General features: G+C 38.9%; 2 protein-coding genes across 4 annotated transcripts in view; one reads left to right on the forward strand and one right to left on the reverse strand.

Annotated features, from left to right (window-relative positions):
• pbx2 (pre-B-cell leukemia homeobox 2) overlaps nucleotides 1–18,396 on the forward strand; it is a 35,966-nt gene extending 17,570 nt beyond the window's left edge. Inside the window, exons 2-9 of one of the 3 annotated variants that reach the window (XM_053327410.1) lie at nucleotides 7,522–7,748; nucleotides 8,408–8,481; nucleotides 9,386–9,630; nucleotides 11,769–11,959; nucleotides 12,264–12,399; nucleotides 13,936–14,077; nucleotides 16,913–17,007; nucleotides 17,802–18,396. In XM_053327410.1, coding sequence (XP_053183385.1) covers nucleotides 7,573–7,748; nucleotides 8,408–8,481; nucleotides 9,386–9,630; nucleotides 11,769–11,959; nucleotides 12,264–12,399; nucleotides 13,936–14,077; nucleotides 16,913–17,007; nucleotides 17,802–17,882 — 1,140 coding nt within the window. In that variant the 5' untranslated portion in view covers nucleotides 7,522–7,572 and the 3' untranslated portion in view covers nucleotides 17,883–18,396. Of the gene's footprint in view, nucleotides 1–7,377; nucleotides 7,749–8,407; nucleotides 8,482–9,385; nucleotides 9,631–11,768; nucleotides 11,960–12,263; nucleotides 12,400–13,935; nucleotides 14,078–16,912; nucleotides 17,008–17,801 lie in introns of those variants that run through there. The other 2 variants (XM_053327411.1, XM_053327409.1) reach the window with 2 other exon arrangements.
• On the reverse strand, nucleotides 2,385–5,399 carry LOC128366664 (G-protein-signaling modulator 1). Its single transcript, XM_053327415.1, has 5 exons — nucleotides 5,157–5,399; nucleotides 4,239–4,694; nucleotides 3,765–3,930; nucleotides 3,290–3,528; nucleotides 2,385–3,082 (listed from the first exon to the last, which is right to left on the reverse strand). Exons 2-5 carry the CDS (start codon nucleotides 4,647–4,649, stop codon nucleotides 2,942–2,944), a joined length of 957 nt encoding a protein of 318 aa, XP_053183390.1. The 5' UTR covers nucleotides 4,650–4,694; nucleotides 5,157–5,399; the 3' UTR covers nucleotides 2,385–2,941.
• Nucleotides 18,397–19,107: the final 711 nt, after the last annotated feature.

The following is a 19,107-nucleotide window of genomic DNA, read 5'->3' on the forward strand; positions in this document are numbered from 1 at the left end:
CAGGAAGGTTCATTCTTTGATTACTTGTCAGATGGTCCAATAAACTCTCCGTTTTCTGGCACGTACTTAAAGATTCAGGCTTTACAGAATTAACGTTGGCAAATCCAAAGTCCTATATATAGATATATATATATAGATATATATATATAGATATATATATATAGATATATATATATATATATATATATATATATATATATATATAGATATATCAGTGTGGTTGAAATCTCTGCGGTGGGATGCCGTGTCTGCAGGTCTCCTACTGTAGGGGTGAATGATGTCACAGTCGCGTGCTGTCAGTATGGCGCTCTCTTGCATGATATTGATCTGTTGATTATATGGATTTATATATATCTGGTTCTAAAACATCTAAATGAGAGATATCTTTTTTAGAAGTCCATATTGATATTATGATGGTTATATGGCCCGATGCTTTGTTATTGTGCTCTGGGGGTCCCATCCATATCTTTTTTTACATATAGCCTATGTATATACATTATTTATAAATATTTGTCTATTTTTTCCAACAAATGAGTAGGCCTAAACGAAATATTTTTGTTTGTTACGTATAGGTTATTTGATTTCATAGTATTTATTAAACCTTTATTTAACCAGGCAAATCATATAATCATAATTTTGTATTATTTACTTATTTATTTATTTAGATCTATATGTACACCTGTAAAATATTAAGTGGGAGTGGAACACCATGTGACTGTCAGGTGACTTGGGCCTTTGTGGATTTAAGATGACGACTACTTAGTTGACGTTTAGTCTAAAGAAAAGTGTCGAGCTCAAAATGTCACTTGTGGTATCCTATTTAATTCACTAGCTGCAGTGTGCGGACTTTTGTGACACCACACCAGAATAATTTCACAAGACACCATGTGAAATAAATTTAAAAAAAACATAAAAAAGTGAAGTTGATCTTCCCAATATTTGGTTTTTGACAGAATCAACCTGTAATCTGACTGATATACCAGCAAACTGGTTCAGTGTAGCTTATACACCCCCAACCCTGAATACTAATGTGTGCATCTTAAAAGTGGCATCTTAGCTAGATAGCAGGCTCGCTGCTGTTTCTTCCTGTTTGAGAGTAGTTCTCACTTCTTGTCTTTTTCTGGGTGAGGTGTCTTTTTTTGTTATGTTCTTGTCAGTTCCTCTTCTGACGATTTAAGCAGAAAGAAAGACATTGGTCGTCATGTCATGTGGCAAAATATTTGTAGACCATGTTAACTTTTTGATAGGCTCCTTTAAACAAAATTAATCATTCAGCTAAAGTTGATAACCTTTACCCGCAGTGTTTTCTGGGGGGGTTGAGGATTAGTTGTTCTGCTACTTGACTTGACAATACGAGTTCTCCTTTTAAAGTGTGGCTCAACAAGCAGTGTTGGTCAAAGTGTTGCTATCATATATCACAAAATTCTGCCTTGTTTGAGGAAGTGACACTGTGTCCTCACGTCACCTCTAACCTTTTCTTTCATAGACAGACCAGCACTTCCTCACACAGCTGTCCTCTGAGCTGAGTGGACTAAACACATACCAAAGAAGGTCACATGTTTCCTGAAGGGCCCCCTGTGGCTCGAGACACTACGTGGCCCCGCATTTTACATGTGTACAGTATGAGAGAGTAGTTGGATTATGGGTTTTAATGACCAATGTCCAGGCTCTTTTTTTTTTTTACTGTAAAATGTGTTATTGACATTAAACAGCTGCTGCCATGTAAGTCCTCTTATTCATGTTTATTTTCATATAACTACAGACATTAAATACTTTTACAATAGACCGTTAAAGACCGTTTTCATATGGAGAAGTGAGTAGTTATATAACTTAAACTCTTATCCTAACAGGTTATATGTTACCAATACTATCAATTTTAAGTATGTTGCTGAATACTTATTTCCTGTTTGCTTTGTGACCTTCAATAAATAAATGACTAAGTTATGTAAACTCAAATTCAGGAACTGTAAGATAACGCTCACACAGTGCAGTAATTCTATCAAACATTAACACCTTTATCTTTGCCTCTTTTGTTCCCTAAATGGGACATCATAAGCTTGTCTCTTTCCGTGTGAATGTTTTGATTTATTTGCAACCAAACGCTTTTAAAAGATCGACTTCTATCAGAGCTTCGTGGGAATGTGACTTTCAGTAGCATAGGAGTGATGATTAATGATAAAAAATAACAGAGCAGGTTTCACATACCCTTGTTAACGTCACCGCCAAAATGCTTACGCACTGCTGTGTGTTTGATATGTAAATATAGAATAAAAAGGAAAAAATAGACACTCTGATGATACCCTCATTAGAGTGTGTGTTAAATCCCCCTTTTTCACCTGACAAAGTGAAGCGTGAAAAGTTAAATAAATAGATGAATTAAAAAAAAGGCTCAGATGCACACTGTGTTTATTTTCTGGAGGAGAGTTATCCATATACAGTAAAGCACTGTGTGGCTTTGGAGCTATTACTTCCTCACCACCACCCCCAGTCTGTTTAATGTCTACTGTACAAATAAGGGAAAACAACAGAGATAAGAACACTGCCTCCTTCACATCAAGAACAGGAACACATACAAAAACCATTCAACCACTCATCGCAGACATTCAGAGAAATGCAAAACTTGGTAAGATAAGAAAGCGTATCTACCGATCCTATTAGGACAGAAAAGTGGCTAACTAGCAGTAAACTTCACAATCTTATAAAGAAGACCCATTAAGTCACATTTAAGCTCTGTTGCCCAAACATTAGCGTTTTTTGCTACGATATCAACAGCTTTATCAATTCAAAACACTATCAAGAGGGATATCAGCTCCCTGTATTTTAAAAAAACCAAGCATCATAAGGGTTGACAAAACAATCAACTCTCTTTTAAAAGGAAATCAGATGAAAGCTACAATACTAGAATGGCTCCCACAGCAGTTCCAATGTTTTTCTATCCATCTCAGGTTTGCAGCAAGCACGGTAGTTCAGTTCTCTGCTCGTCCATGCGCCCCCCCTGGACCCTCAGCAGCAAGGAGAAGAAGTCCTCATCGTCCATGGGCCCAGGAGCCCTGCTACGCTGGTCCTCCAATCTGCCTTGGGCCTGCGGGTGAGAAGAAGATGGGAAAGTGAAAGCCTGAAATGATGTGCATAATGAAGTACACAGCATTGAGGTTTCACAACATGTTTTCTGGCATGACTGTGCGCTTGTAAGAAACATTTTTCTAGGAAACAAACTGTCACTATGGTGTGAACCCACCACATCATTGCCTTATGTCTTAATAAAACATTTTAAGTTCAGGTGGCTTACTTGTGTCGTGAGAATCATATTGTAAAGATCTTCTTTGGGTGCGGGAACTGGTGCAGATTTTTCAGGCTTTTTGACGAAAGAGAGTTGCTTTATGCTTCCTCTGAAACTCTTGGCTTTTGGCTTTGGTGGTGGAGACCTTTCGAGCTGCGCCCTCTGGTCATCCAGCCGACGGGCTTGAGCAGTGGCCACAAACTCAAAAAACTCCTCTTTCTGAAGTGAAGTCATGGAGGAAAAGATGACTGTGGAGAAATAAAAGAAGAGCTTTGATGGTCATATGGCCAGAACTTCAAGTGGTCTGTGGTCGAGGAAAGCGGTGAAAACTTACTTTAGTCACAAAGAACAATACTTTAATTTTGTGTTGTTCCAGCTTGAGTTTCACCATGAGTCAGCATCACAACGTGGAAACAAATGCAACATTTGCATCACTTTTTATAACACTTGTGACGTGAAGTATAGCCTCTCAAAGTGCTCTCACCTCTGTTGGCTGGCTTGGTGGCGTTGGGCTCAGAGTGGCACCTTCTTCTACCCATCCCATTCTCCAGCCTGAAGGAGCAGCGCTGGTCATTGAGCCGTCTCCCCTCCTGGAGGGTGCAAAGCAGCTCGAACAATGCATCTGGGAAGTCAGGGGTTAACCGATGAGCCTGAGAAAACGTGAGTAGGTGGCAGAAAAAGAATGAGGGAGAGACAAGAGGTTTCTCTGTAAGTGGCACAAACTCTTTGTTGGCATAGCAAAAGAATTCATTCAACTCCTCCATACTCCCACATGCTCCGTGACAAAATGTTAACCTGTGAATTTTTCCACCACGAAATTGTTTTTTCATGTATAGTGACATGGCGGCTGCTTCATAAAGTCAAAAACACTTCAAATAAACACTTTGTTCAATGCATGAGCTGCTAACTGAGTTACTAGAGCTGATCTAGGGAACAAGTGAAATAACATTCCACAAACCTTTTTTGTATCTTCTGGTTTGAGCTCAGAGGAATTTAATGTTTTTACATCCACATGTGCGACCGTTTTATCCTTTGTGCCACTGCATGTCGCAGGTATTTCATCAGTCTTCATCACCTTGTGTGTCTGATCTTCACGCTTGCTCCCATCTCTGTTGTGTCCATCTTTCACATTCTCACTTTCCTCTGGTTTGCTCTCTACATTCAAAAAAACGTCTTCCTCCGTTGTGTTGGTCTGTTGCTCTTCTGAACACATTTCACTCTCTACTTTTGTTTCATTCTTTTCCCCTCCAGAGTGTTCCTCTCTCTCTTTGAGAGCCGACTCCCCGCTGCTGCTCTGTACAGTGACAGCCTCAGAAATGTCTCCGTCTTCAGTGATGACGAGAGGTTCCAGCAGCCCTCCTTCAGCCATTTCAACTTTGATCTCTGTGCGGTCCACTAATCTTCCTTTCAACTCCTAACAACAAGATATACAGAAATGGTCAAAGTTAGGTCAAAGATCTTAGGTCAAGACTTCAAGGTCCCCATTGTTCCTTCTCCTTCTGAAAATGACCAATCAATGCTGTGGTAACTTAAAATAAACATATAGATGATTACAGAGCAGCTGTGTTTTCTTGCTCTTACAGACAAATGTATGCGAAACCAGTTTGGCAGGTTCTAGCATGCGGGCTACAGATGTTAAAGATGAAAATCAGACTGTAAGTCATATATTCCTGTCAACTTCATGACAACAAAGTGGTGAGTAAACATGATTGGAGAAACCGTCACCTTTTTGTTGCTGACAGAGGATTTATTTCTCATATTTTGCCAGAAGTTTCACTGTAATCTTTGCTGACAGGCATATAAGCTTGTTATTTTTCCCCCGAAAGTTTCCTTGTGTACCATACAGTTAATGTAAATGTAGTCATTTCAATCTTACCTTGATGTTTGGAACTTTCCCTCTTTAAACCATCATCTCTTCAAGTCGAAGTAACCGGACTGAGCTCAGCATTTTCAGCTTAACACTTGTCTTGTCAATATCTTTATGAAGAAACAAAAAAAAAAGCTGTTAAGAAGAGTTTCACATGCTGACGTGACAAGCTCTCGCCCTCTCTGCTCTGCCTTGATACCTTTTCTCTCTCGTCTTCCCTCTTCCTGTTCCTCTTACCACACAGCCCACCCCTATTTACTTGGCCCACATCTGACAAGTCATACCATGATGAAATATTAGTGTCTAAAGCAGGACACCCAGCATGTATTTGGTTAGCCTCAGTATGGTCCCAAACAAAAGTATTATGATTTGGAGATAAACTTTAAATCTGTCACAGCAGCGGTATGCAGCTGCTGCTTTAACTGCTGCACATTTGATTATGTCAGACTCAACTGCAACATGTTGAAACAGGCGCGCAGTTCTTCTGACACTGCTGTGGTTTTGGCACACATCCTGTTGACTTGCTGCTAAAAAGAGAAGTAGACTCAGACGAGTCAGAGAGAAGCTGTCTGTGCAAGATGATCAATATTTGCATATGAGAAATTAAAAAATACCTTTTTCATAAAATTTCAATGTCTGTGCTTTAAATCGAGAGACTACGACTGTGACAGAGTGAGATAGTCCATGTGGATATCTGTGTATGTGCTTTGGGAACATACTTAACACAAACATACTTTACTCACCCCTAAACAAACTCAAGCACTCTCTTCCTCTCCTACACAATGTCATCCCACACAACCCTAACTGGTATTTATCACACATCATTTATGTATAATACACTATTAAATTGTATATATAATTAATTAATCTCCCTCTTATCTAGTTCTTCTGTCTGTTTTCCTTTTAAATAATTGTAAATATTCTATTATAATGCTCTAATTGTAACTAGAGGTAGAGAAGAAGAACAATTTCACAAGCAATAAAAAGGTCTTGAATCTGGAGGATGACAACAGAGCTCCATTTTATTACTTAGTTAGATCACATTCAGTCTTATTGTCTCTTTCTCTCTTCCTCTCTCTCTCTCTCTCTCTCTCTCTGTCTTTCTTTCATAGCTATCTCTTCTCTCTCTTTTGTAAATATTCTACTATATACTCTTGTGTAATGGTACTTCAGAAGGTCAAAGAAGGGAAAATGTTCACAAGCAATAAAAAGTGCGTGTGTGAGTGGGTTTGTGGGGGGTGGGGGGTGAGGGGTGGTGTGGGGGTTGGGTAATTTTATAGCTATAGAGTGTCTCTGTTTATTAAAGGATGCCAAAGTCTCTCTCTCTCTCTCTCTCTCTCTCTCTCTCTCTCTCATCTTTCTCTTCTTTATGTTTTTCGTTTAAATAATGGTAAATATTCTATTATATATACTCTATCTGCTGCGTATGTGACAATAAAAGGTCTTGAAACTTGAGGATGCCACCATAGCTCCATTTTATCAATTAGTTAGATCACATTCAGTCTTAATCTCTCTTTCTCTCTCTCTCTCTTTTCTTTCTCTCGCTTCCATCTAGCCTATCTCTTCTCTCTGTTTTTCTTTTAATTGTAAATATTATATTATATACTCCTGTATGGTGTCATTTCAGGATGTGCGGGAAGCCAATATTTCACAACCACAAAAGGTGCGTAGGTGTGCGTGTGTGGAGGAGGGGTTGGGTAATTTTATAGTTTTTCTGAATATGTAGTAGCCTAATTCTACGTGTCTCTGTTTTATTAAAGAATATCAAAAGTCTCTCTCTCCTTCTCTCTTATCTCTTCCCTCTGTTTTTCTTTTATATAATTGTAAATATTTTATTTTACTCATATACTGTGTGGTGTCTCTTCAGGAAGACAGAGTTAAGCCAACATTTCACAAGCAATAAAAGGTCTTAAATCTTGAGGATGGCAACAGAGCTCCATTTTATTACTTGGTTAGATCACAGTCAGCCTCTCTCTCTCTCTCTCTCTCTCTCTCTCTCTCTCTCTCTCTCACACACACACACACACACACACACACACACACACACACACACACACACACACACTACTTCTGCTTTCTGAAATGCTGGCAGTGCAGATGTTTTGCTTGTTATGGTAACATTTAACCTAGCGGTGCCACTCCTCTTGTTGCCATAGAAAAAGAAGAAAATAAGCAGACTTGGGGCTATCCATCACACGCAATGCAATGTGTTAACACATCAACATGGCCTGTACCTTTTCCTGTCAATCGCTAGGGGACTCATGCTTTGTGCAATGCCTCAGCTCTTACCCTAGCTGTGTTGTGTTGTGTGTGTCTGTGAGCACAGTCGGGCAGCAGTCGTCGCCACTGTGCGTCGCTGAAGATGTTGCAGCAGCAGCAGCAGCCTCTGACGGGCAATGGGCCCTCCAATGGCCGGGGACTCGGCATGAGTGGCCACCCCGGGATGCATGCACTCACCTCGGCTCACCAACCCTCCCAGCACCGGTCCGACGGAGGAGACTCGGGCCCGGAAAACGGACACGAAACGCGCAGAGACATCGGTGACATACTGCAGCAAATCATGACCATCACCGACCAAAGTTTGGACGAGGCACAAGCAAAGTTAGTGAGATTTTTTTTCTCTTTTTCATTTTTAAAGTGTTTGACGCTTTTGTTATGTGTGGTTGTTTTGCAGCTTTTTGTCGACTCCTGACCCTCGGTGGCAAAGTTTCCTTCAACTTCATCCTATTGTTTAGATTGTTTAGCTATGAGATAACTAATTAGCTTATGATAGCTACAGGAAACAAAGTTGCATTTGCACAAACTTGCACACATATTCCCAAGTTTACATTTTTGTTTGGTTAATGCTTTTTTTTCTTTCCTTGCTTCCCATCTTACAAACATGTGTATCTTATGCAGCGGTCGCCTAAAGCCATTGTTAGCTGGCTAAGGCTAACTAGCTCATGCTACAATAGGCAGCTAACAGCTAATGTTTAGATTAAACACTTTATTTAAGGCTGGACATGTTTATACAAATGCTAAACAAACTAAAATACAACCACACTTTTATGTTTATGGCAGTAAAGACAGTTCATCAGTCAACACTTAACTTGGCTACCTCCTTAGCTCAGAGCTAGCTTCATGCTAAAGTCACTTCATTTGTGTTGTTGTTGTTGTTTTGGTTCATTTGCATGTAGCTGTTGTTAGCTGTCTCTCTGCTCACAGTCTTACAGCTTTTTGTTATTCTAGCTACAAATAACAAATCTCTTTTTCATTCACAGGAAACATGCACTGAACTGTCACCGGATGAAACCTGCATTGTTCAGCGTTTTGTGCGAAATCAAGGAAAAGACTGGTAACGTTATTTAATTTATATCATCATGCATTTAGTTTGAAACTCCTGCTGCAGATGTCTGATGCGCAGTGAGCTCGTAATTTATTACAGAGTTATTAGATTGTTAATCTAATAATTATACACCACATGAACTGTTTATACTGTTGAACGTGTCCATTTTTATTCATATATATATTTATGATACTAGATTTTTGGGACCAATGCCCATATATATACAGAATATTTTTCAAATGTGGTTACCAAACCTCTGTGACAAAAATATGTAATGGAAGCTCTGATATATTTACAGATTATGAATAAACTTGTGAACTGAAATACTTAACTTCATTAGGAATTTAATGTGTATGTGTTAAACTTGAATTAGGAAAAAGCATACAAGGATACATACCTGCCTATAATATCAGCACATATCAGACGGCATAAATGTAGATACTGATATATTTGTGAGAGGCGGTTGGGCTCTAACTTATGTGTGCATATATATATATATATAACTGCTTGGTGCAGCCCATTTCTACCTGCATAAATCAAATAAGTGGTTCTTGTATTGTTAAAAGGAACATTTACATTAGTTTTCACTCCAATTTTTTAATATGGATAATAAGTATCGAGCAGAGCAGTCATGAACGGGACGACATGCCATTCAGTTGACTTCTCCTCGTCCAAAAACAGTTCATCGCTGCTTCTATTGACTGACTAATAAGTGTTTGAACAACGTGAACAAAAGAACTCCATGAGTCACATCAAAACAGGAAACACGCTTTAATTCATCAGTTAAACAGGCTTTAATATAAGTGAATAAATAGATGTAATAGTCACAGGATGTGCCGTGACACATTTACATTTTTTTGGTTGATATTTCACCCACAAAACTAATCGACACTGACATTAATCTTGTTGACAGGCCTGTCAATGAGGAACGCCCAAGAAGAAGAGCCTCAGGATCCTCAGCTGGTGCGACTGGACAACATGTTGCTGGCGGAGGGTGTGGCAGGGCCTGAGAAAGGCGGCGGAGCTGCTGCTGCCGTTTCTGCAGCCACCAGTTCAGGAGGGATGTCACCTGACAGCTCGCTCGAGCACTCCGACTACAAAAGCAAGTTGAGCCAGATTCGCAGTATCTACCACACTGAGCTGGAGAAGTATGAGCAGGTACCGTGTCGCAACAGGAGACGAGCGCTGACATTGCCTGTACACGCTTGTCTGTACTAATGCTGCTCGCCAGAAGCGTAATCCATTGGCATGTTAGGTCTAGAGTTCAGTCACATAACTTAACACTTCTCTTCTTATGCTGCTGATCCAAACACACACCTGGCTTAGGCTTCACATTTCTGTATGAGAGGAGATTATCAAAGCAACACATAATGTAGGGATTCAAGTTAATATTATTTTTATTATCGATTAATCCGCCTGTGATTGAAGATTTTGTTTAAAAAAAAAGTGAATAATAATTCCTCAAAGGCCACTGTAATAAGTTCAGTTTCTTTCTTTTGTCTATTTACCTTATTTATCCCAGAGGGCAATTAAGTTCCACTACCTACCAGACCGTTTATACAAAGCAAAAAACAACATACAATAAAAACATATTGGGTAGTGCCAGAGAAACACATAAGGACGGTGTACATACTGAGTCACATTAGGGTCAGGCAAGTAAAACTGACATTCGTAGCATAAATGAATAAATAAAAACATTATAAGGCACATTGCACAACTCCAACTTGAATGAATGACCACACCACCGCCTTGTTAAATAAAAAAAGACAATAACACAAAAAAAAACACAATACATAATACACACATATGACAAAGAAAAACAGCAAATCCTCACAATGTATGGCCTTAAAAGTCAGCTAATTGTTGTTCTAACATATTCCAGCTTAACTAATGCTCTAATGTAGGGTTGTCAAACTCATTTTCATTCAAGGGCCACATACAGCCAAATTTGATCTCATGTGGGCCGGATCATTAAAAAGATGGAAGGGAGGAAGGAAACAAGGATGGAAAGAAGGGAAAAGTGATAGGAAGGAAAGACAAAAGGAAGGAAGGAAAATGGATTAAGAAGGAAAGGAAGGAGGGAAGGAAAGACAAAAGGAAGGAAGGCAAGGAAGGAAAGAAAAGGGATTAGGAAGGAAAGGAAGAAAGGAAAAGAAGCCAAGGAAGGAAGGAAAGGAAGATGAAGGAAAGATGGAAGGAAAGGAAGATGAAGGAAAGATGGAAGGACGGAGGGAAGGAAACAAAGAAGGGAGGAAGGAAAGAAGGACAGATGACAGGATGGTAGGAAGGAAAAGAAGACAGAAAGGAAAGTGGGCCGGATTGGAAGCCTTGGCGGGCCGGTTCTGGCCCACGGGCCGCATGTTTGACACCCCTGCTCTAATGTGTGCTGTTATTTAAAACGCCATTCAGAGCTGCTTTAAAACGCAGTGTTGTTGTGATACTCATCTTATTAACAAGTACAATGTATTTTTTTTTCTGCAACACAAACTAAAACCATTTCCAAATTGGTAGTGTAGCCTGTCAACTCAAAAAAAGATATGTTGGATTTACTTAAAAATGTTGTTTCAAGTGGTTCCACATAACTTTGTTAAGTATTAATAAACCAGTTTTTTTTTACAATTGACTCAATAGATTGACTTAAGTGACTTCAACTTATGTGATATAGTTAAGTTCAGCCAATAAACTAGATATAAATGAAAGCAATACAGGGTTATTGAGTAAGAGTAACTTGATGTGGTTAAGTTAGTCTTAATTAAGTTTAGTTTGTCCAATTAAAATGATGTTAAATAGAACATTTCTGATACTAGTACACTAATTGCTTTATGAAGTAATAGCAGTAAAATATGTTTACTTACCTCTATTTCAACGATAGTATCTGAAATGTTAACATCTACTTAACAAAGTTATGTGGAACCACTTGAAACAACATTTTTAAGTAAATCCAACATATCTTTTTTTGAGTTTACACATAAATGACATTAAGCAGCCCTGCTCCGGTAAAGTTGTAAAGAGGTCAGTTGCTTTATAGATCATTTAAATGAAGAGTTTATCAGTAGATTATTACTTACAACTGCAGTGATTTTAACAGCCAGTTTTCACCATATGTCTTAATGTGATTCTATGTAACTATTAACTAGAACTATTTCTTCTCAATATGAATAAAAAAATATATATGTTTAATGAAATTCACAACAGGTCTTAATAAATCCCACCAGTCCAACACGAAATAATGAATGAAATAACCTTTAATGTCCATCCTCTTATCCCCCTCCCCCCCTCCCCGCCCTCCTAACCAGGCGTGCACTGAGTTCACCACCCATGTGATGAATCTACTGAGGGAGCAGTCTCGCACACGGCCCGTGACCCCGCGGGAGATCGAGCGCATGGTGACCATCATCCACCGCAAGTTCAGCTCGATCCAGACTCAGCTGAAGCAGAGCACTTGTGAAGCAGTCATGATCCTGAGGTCCCGCTTCCTTGATGCCAGGTGGGCGCGTGATGTTGGATTTTTTAAAAATATTTTGGGGTGTTTTAAAGGTGTGGTTAGCTTTGATTCTCCAAAGTTATAATGGGTTTTTAAAGGTCACAGCTAAAAAAAATGGAGCCATGATACCTTTCCTTATTTAACAGAATCTGTTTATGTTTCAACCATAAGTCAGCAGTGAAAGTAAGGGGGCATATTCTCCTAAAACAGTAGCCATTAAAAACTCTATATGTGTGTGTATAGAAAGGACATGGGACCCCTGTCCACATATAGAGTATAGACTCATCACCTGTTTGTGTCTCGTCAGGCGCAAGAGACGTAACTTCAGCAAGCAGGCCACTGAGGTCCTGAATGAGTATTTCTACTCCCACCTGTCCAACCCTTACCCCAGCGAAGAAGCCAAAGAGGAACTCGCCAAAAATTGTGGAATCACTGTCTCTCAGGTAAATCACTGGTTTATATGTACAGATAAGCACCGATGGAGTAGTTATGGGTGTTAAAGTAGCTTATTTTTATTTTAGGGCTGTCAAACGATTAATTTTTTTCATCGCGATTAATCGCAGAATTTCCATAGTTAATCACAATTAATCACGTTTTGAATTGCATGTTTAAAATCCTGTTATTTTACATTTCAAGGCAGTTTTAAGCCCATAATGTAAAGCATTTCTTACCAGAGTGTCTTAACTGGGAATCAATCACGGCTCTGCTGCGACTCCCACACTCCAAAATGGTCCTTTGGTGGAGCTGAGGCTCGCTTGGCTGCACCTGGGTGTTTAGCGTGGAGGTGCTAACTCAAACTCCACGTACTCCGGTGGTAGTTAAACTCCGTTTGACCCAGGTTGCATTTTACTTTTGACTTGTCAACTGAACCGTCTGGAAGTGTTTTAAAGTTAAACAAGCCGTTCAAAAGTCCAGTAGCTCTCTTACTTTCCATCAGCGCGGTAGGTTTACTGCAGGAGGCCACTTCAAAGCATAGCGCTACAGCTAGAGGAGCCGTCTACGGGGGAGTAGAAGGGACAAAAAGGCTTGCAACATTAAAATGCAATTTAAAAAAAAAAAAAAAAAAAAAAAGCGTTATGGATTGCATTAATCTGATCGCGATTAACGCGTTAACACTGACAGCCCTAGTTTATTTGTTTTCTTTTTGTGTTCTTCCAAGAATGATATTCAAGTGTTTTTCATGTTGCCTGAATCAGTTTTTGTGTCAAGGACAAATAAACTGGCACATTGTTGTACTTAGACAAACTTTAAAGGGGGGATATCAGGTTTTCTATCATTTATATACTGTTAAGATCTTAGTTGTCCATGTTAAATATGCTCCAAACTCCCAAACTTGAGGTGAATATGTGTTTAAAACACACAAAAAAAGAAGCTCCCTGCAAGTCAAAAGCCAGGGCTTCACAACGTTCGCACTTCAACAACACATCTGCAAATTTACCTCAACTTCCCGTTCAAACTGACACCTGAATGTTTATGCTCACCCACAAATAGCTGTTACTTGGCAGGCGTTGTTGCTAAGCTTGTTGCCAAGGATGTTCGACAGACTTTTAATGTTGTCCACTTACATATTTCAGATCGAATTTCCACTCAAACGTATGCTAATGTGTTTGAGAAGAGCACATTTACAGTAAAGATGACACACAGAAAACAGATGCTTTCTAATACTTTATGTTTGTGTTGTCTCTTGAGGTGGGGCAGCTCATGAGGAGAAGAGCGTTAATAAGACAGGAACTAAAACAGTCTGTTTCAGAACTGTAAATCATGCAAAGATATTCCAGTAGAGCCCGAGAATATACATTTAAACCCTGAAATGTGCATACTATGTCTTCTTTTAGACATACTATGTGTAATTTTTCAATCGTGTGGTGCATAAACATTGATGTGCATTCAGATTTCCAGGTCAGGTTTAAACAATTACTCTCTAAAATCTCCCTTTATTTCTTCTTTTTTTCTTCTTCTTCTTCTTTTTTTTGTGGCAGGTGTCCAACTGGTTTGGCAACAAGAGAATCCGCTACAAGAAAAACATTGGCAAGTTCCAAGAGGAGGCCAATCTTTATGCCATGAAGACAGCCTTGGGGGGCAGACAGGGCAACGATTCCCCGCACACTCCCAACTCGACAGGTACCAGATGGGAGTAAAAGTTACAATTTGTAACTACTCCCCTGTCGCCTCCTAATAATAATAATAATTACTTTGACCATTTATTTTGCCACACTTTCTGATCATCTTAATTTCCCCCGTCTAATTTATGCCAACCTTCATCACTTTGCAGCCGCCAGCGTGCTCTGACTGGTTTTCTTACTGCACTCTCTGTTGTAGCTTCTAGGGTGTTTTCAGTTTGAACATTGTGTCCTCGTATGAGACACTCAGGCAGCTGTTACTGTTAACAAGGAGCAACCAACAAAGCACCACACACCTGTGCTACGCAGATCTTTAAAACAAACAAAACTCATCCTTGCTGAAGCTAGCAGACTGCTGAATCACACTTCAGAGGAAAACTCTTCAGTGGAGCAGACATGTTCTTTAAAAAAGTGATAGTGTTGTTTTAACCATCCAGTTTATTAGCAGCTGCTTTACAATAATGTTTGTGCAGCTTGATAGTTTGGATAGTTTGATGCATTTCCACTTTGTGTTTTTTGGTCCACAATTAAAGGAAGGCTTTTGACAATTTGTGAGGATATTCGGAGAGAGGGGACAGAAGTGTAGGAAAGAATTGCAGGATGTAGTGTTGCCAAAAAATAAGGAGAAAGTAAAGAAGATGCAAGATTGAAAGAAAATGTCTAGGGAATAAAAGACAAGAACAGAAGCAGCCCAGCTGTCAAATGATGGATAGACACGAGCAAATTCAAAGCAGGAAAACCGGTAAAGAACATACACCTGTGTCAGTTCACAAATTATCCAAATGTGTATATAAATGTACACTAAAGGGCAATTATTGGTTTAATGGCACATTTATAAAATAAAAGTCAGAGAAAAATAGGAAATAAAAAATAAAACACATGTGCAGGTGTGTTAGAAACCCACTATGGGATTATCTTAAAACCTCACCTATAAGAGATAAAACACAATAATTTGCAAAGTAAAATATCAAAAAATTAAGATTACATACAAACATTGCTATAAAAGGACATTACATAACAACTCTTAACTATTTTCTAAGTTGTTGACCTCAGTAACTGTACCTTAACTAAACAAGTGAGACGCAAGCCCCCCCACTCCAAAAAAATTTAATATACAATATAAATATTTAAATCCTCAGCAGACTATTTTCCCTTTCCTGACAAAATGAAAGTGTGCAGTGTGGAGTTAAGTATTGTTCATGGTGAGGAAAATGATGTTAACGCATACCTAGGAAGCCACAAAGAAACACATCAACTCATCAAGGAGAGTTTTTCCTTGTAAGTGTCACCAGGTGCTTTTTCATGAGGGGGGATTTTTGGTATCAAGTAAATTAAAGAGTACAGTCTAGACATGCTTGGTATGAAAAGCACCCAGACATAACTTCAGCTGTGATATGGAGCTTTATAAAGATTAAACTGACTTAACCGGCTCAACCATCCGTTTTGATTACAGCAGGGCAGTCAGTGTGGTACCTGTGGTACAGAGGTAACTGTCTTTGATATAGTCACTACTGGCATTGAGAAAGAAGGCAATTAGCAGTTAAAATAGTCAAGTTCGAGTTTGTTAACTGCACAATTTTTGCTTTTTTTGCATCTCATTTCACTACATTTTAATTCAATTCAATTCAAAACACTTTATTTGTCCCCGAGGGGCAATTTAAAAGGCATGAGGAGCAGCATCATTAAAAAAAAAAGATTAGGTTTAGGTTATTCTCCACTCTTAACACACCTGATGCTAATAATTAACTTGTTATCAAGCCCTTGACAAGCTTCAGCTGCTTGATAAAGATCTAATAATTAGAATCAGAGTGGTGGAGATACATAAAACATACAGGGCAGTTACAGTAGCTCTCCAGGAGCAGGGTTGGTGACCACTGCTCTAGAGAATAAGATAAATTGTAATGCGATTGCTTGAAGTGTATTAGGGCTATGACTAATGTTCATTTTCATTATCTGTCAGATAATAGAGCGAAGTGCCTATTATAATGGTCCAGACCCCCCAAATGACGTCTCCACATATCTTGTTTGGTACAACTAATTCAGATATCAGCCTACAAGAGTTTTGGGCCAATTCACTCCCAATAATAAAAGGAGAAATCTGATCTGGGACTGATGTTTGACTCAGAATATCTGGTAATATTAAGGGTTTACAGTTTCAATCTTAAACCTCCAGAATTGTCCTCAGACTCCTTGTGGGCCACCCCGATGATTTCAAAAATGTTTGATATTAAGGAATAAAGGAATCTGGATGATTACGTCACTTCTTTCAGAGTAGGACCACAAATAGCCAATGAGAGAGACAAGGGTTAGGGTTAGATGGAAGTGAATCAGAGGTTGATTGGGTTGGACAGCTGAGATGGAGGAAGGGCTCGTCAATATGTAGCAAGAACACAATAACGTGTCTTCCAAGATATCACAACCATGAAGCCACGTCGCATGTTGTATCACCAATAGATGTATTACCCAAAGCCTTATTTAAGACAGCGTATATTAGTGACACCTACTGGTACAAAATTCAGCCAAATTAAAAATGATCATGTTACTCCACGGATTCTTACATCTCAGTTTGTCTGCTGTTGGCTTCATATTTCTCGTAGATAGATAAATAGATAGATAGGTGGGTAGATAGATAGATAGATAGATAGATAGATAGATAGATAGATAGATAGATAGATGGGTAGATAGATAGATAGATAGATAGATAGATAGATAGATAGATAGATGGGTAGATAGATGGGTAGATAGATAGATTATGGTTCAGGTTTCTTGGTCCAAAAGCACTTAAAAAACACTGTTAATGTCATTGAGATTGCTCTTCTGGTTTGTTTGTCTTTAGGGTCTGGGTCCTTCTCTCTGTCCGGGTCAGCTGATCTGTTCCTTGGGGTTCCACCCGTGAATGGCGAGCAGTCCGCTTACCAAATGGGAGTGCAGGTAATTAATACCACTCATGAAGTAGTTAGACACACATTTAAAGGATAAGAATAATAATATTACATTTTTAAGTGCTTTTGGGAAAGTCCAACATCCAACATGTTAATCTAAAACCAACCACACTTTTCTTCTCTGTAACTAGCTCTGAGATATAACCAAATCAGACATGTTGCTTATTGTGATGATTTAAAAGCAGATTAAAGTCAGTTACCACACATGAACTGAGATGCACATCCTGCTGTTGCATATATGCTGCAACTAATGATTATTTTCATGATTTTAGGGTCTACGAAATGGTGAAAAATGACAATTTACAAAGCCCCAGATGCAACCTGAAATATTATGTTTTGTCAGTCAACAGTCCACAACCCAAAGATATTCATTTCACTGCCACAGAAGACTTTAAGAAACCAGAAAATATTCACATTTAAGAATCTGGAGCCAGACTTTAAGCATTTCTTCTTTTTTTAAAGTATATTTTGGGGCTTTTTGCCTTTTAATGTACAGGTAAATACAGAGAGAGACAGGAAACTGGAGGTAGAGAGGGGGGAATGACATGCAGGATAGGGCAAAGTAGTCGGCAAGTAATGTATTGTTGATCAGTGACACATTACAGCTCCAGTTGCCTTCAGATTTGGTTAAGCTGCTAAAACCACAGGCAATGTGTTAAAATGTGACTCAGTTAAAAAGCAGGACCGCATTAACATTCAGTCTGACGTTTTCTTCCGACACATCTCCTCTCTCTCTATCTGTCTTTCTGTCTTTCTCTTTCTTTCTTTCTTTCGATTCCTCAGGCTAACGGGAACTGGCAGGGTCGAAACTCGCCCCCGTCTGGCACTTCGCCTCACAGCGACCACTCGGAAAACTCTGACTGATTAGCCCGGGCTCCATTGGCACAGAACGACAGCGTCGGAAAGTTTTGACACCCGAAAAGACAGAAAGAATGATATCACACTTCCCACTTGGCTGCAGTTGTTTGTTTTTTTGTATGTTGTTTGTTTGGTTTGATGATTTTAAATGTTTTTTCTTACCACTCAGCATTGGTCATTATTATGTTTGTATGAGTAGCTGAGTGCACGGATGGTGGAGTGAAAGTGCGTGTGCGTGTGCGTGTGTGTGTGTGTGTGTGTGTGTGCATGCAGGTGTGGTTTTATTATCGGGGGTCGTAGGGTTTGTTTTCCACTACTTTTGACATGTTACTGAGGTGTGTGTGTGTTTGGGAAGAGGGTTGGGAGGAGGAAGGGGGGGTGACTGCATTATCATTGTTTTTAGCACACTATATCATTATTATAATTATTATTATTAATATTATTGCTGTTTTATTATTAGTACTACAACTACTTTCATTTTAACAGCTCAGAAAGAGAGAATTCATTTAGTGAATGAGAGGGCAATAGAGAAAAATCCAAAGATTTTGTGTGTTTGTTTTCTCTGTTTTTGTTTGTTGGTTTTTTGTTGTTGTGTTTTTTTTCTAACGGGCTTTTGTGTCTGTAAAATGAATGAGGCGTGCCTGAGTCCATATTAATGGTTTGAATGAGTATATCAACAGTGCTGTCTTTTTTCTGTACAGTGAAACACCTGTATTCTCTCTACCTCTTTTACAATAAAGACTCTCTGTATTCACAACCAGCTGCTGATCTTTCAACATTTATGGAGTCAATAGGTCATCATTAAAGAGCTCGAGGTTTAGTCACACACACAAAAAAACAGCACATTTACTTTCTAGGAAGGGGGTGTCAAACTCATTTTAGTTCATAAGCCCACATACAACCCAATTTGAGTAGGCCAGAAAAGTAAAACCATTGCATAATTACCTATTAATAAAATAACTTTACTGTAGTAAACCATGTATTTACAAGACTCACACTCGTACTTTGCAAAGTTGACATCACTCTCAACACACCTGATTGTAATTATTAGCTCGTTATCAAGCAGCTGAAGCTCAACAAGGGCTTGATAATGAGTTAATTATAAGAATCAGGTGTGTTAAGAGTGGGGAGATACCTAAGACATGCAGGGTTGGTGACCCCTTGCACTTTTATCCCCTTACAGATCATCAATGTTTTATTTATGTCTTAAGTTGTTTTTAATTGTTTTAAA

The sequence above is a fragment of the Scomber japonicus genome, chromosome 10, assembly GCF_027409825.1.
Source record: "Scomber japonicus isolate fScoJap1 chromosome 10, fScoJap1.pri, whole genome shotgun sequence".
In the NCBI taxonomy this organism is placed as follows: domain Eukaryota; kingdom Metazoa; phylum Chordata; class Actinopteri; order Scombriformes; family Scombridae; genus Scomber; species Scomber japonicus.

Bases quoted from the DNA above. Each gene is read 5' to 3' on its own strand.
- LOC128366664 (XM_053327415.1), bottom strand. From the start codon at position 4,649: ATGGCTGAAGGAGGGCTGCTGGAACCTCTCGTCATCACTGAAGACGGA. The intron at 3,931-4,238 runs GTTTGTGGAATG...ACGTTTTCTCAG, and splicing joins AACCAGAAGATACAAAAAAG to GCTCATCGGTTAACCCCTGA. The intron at 3,083-3,289 runs GTAAGCCACCTG...TCTCACCCGCAG, and splicing joins ATATGATTCTCACGACACAA to GCCCAAGGCAGATTGGAGGA.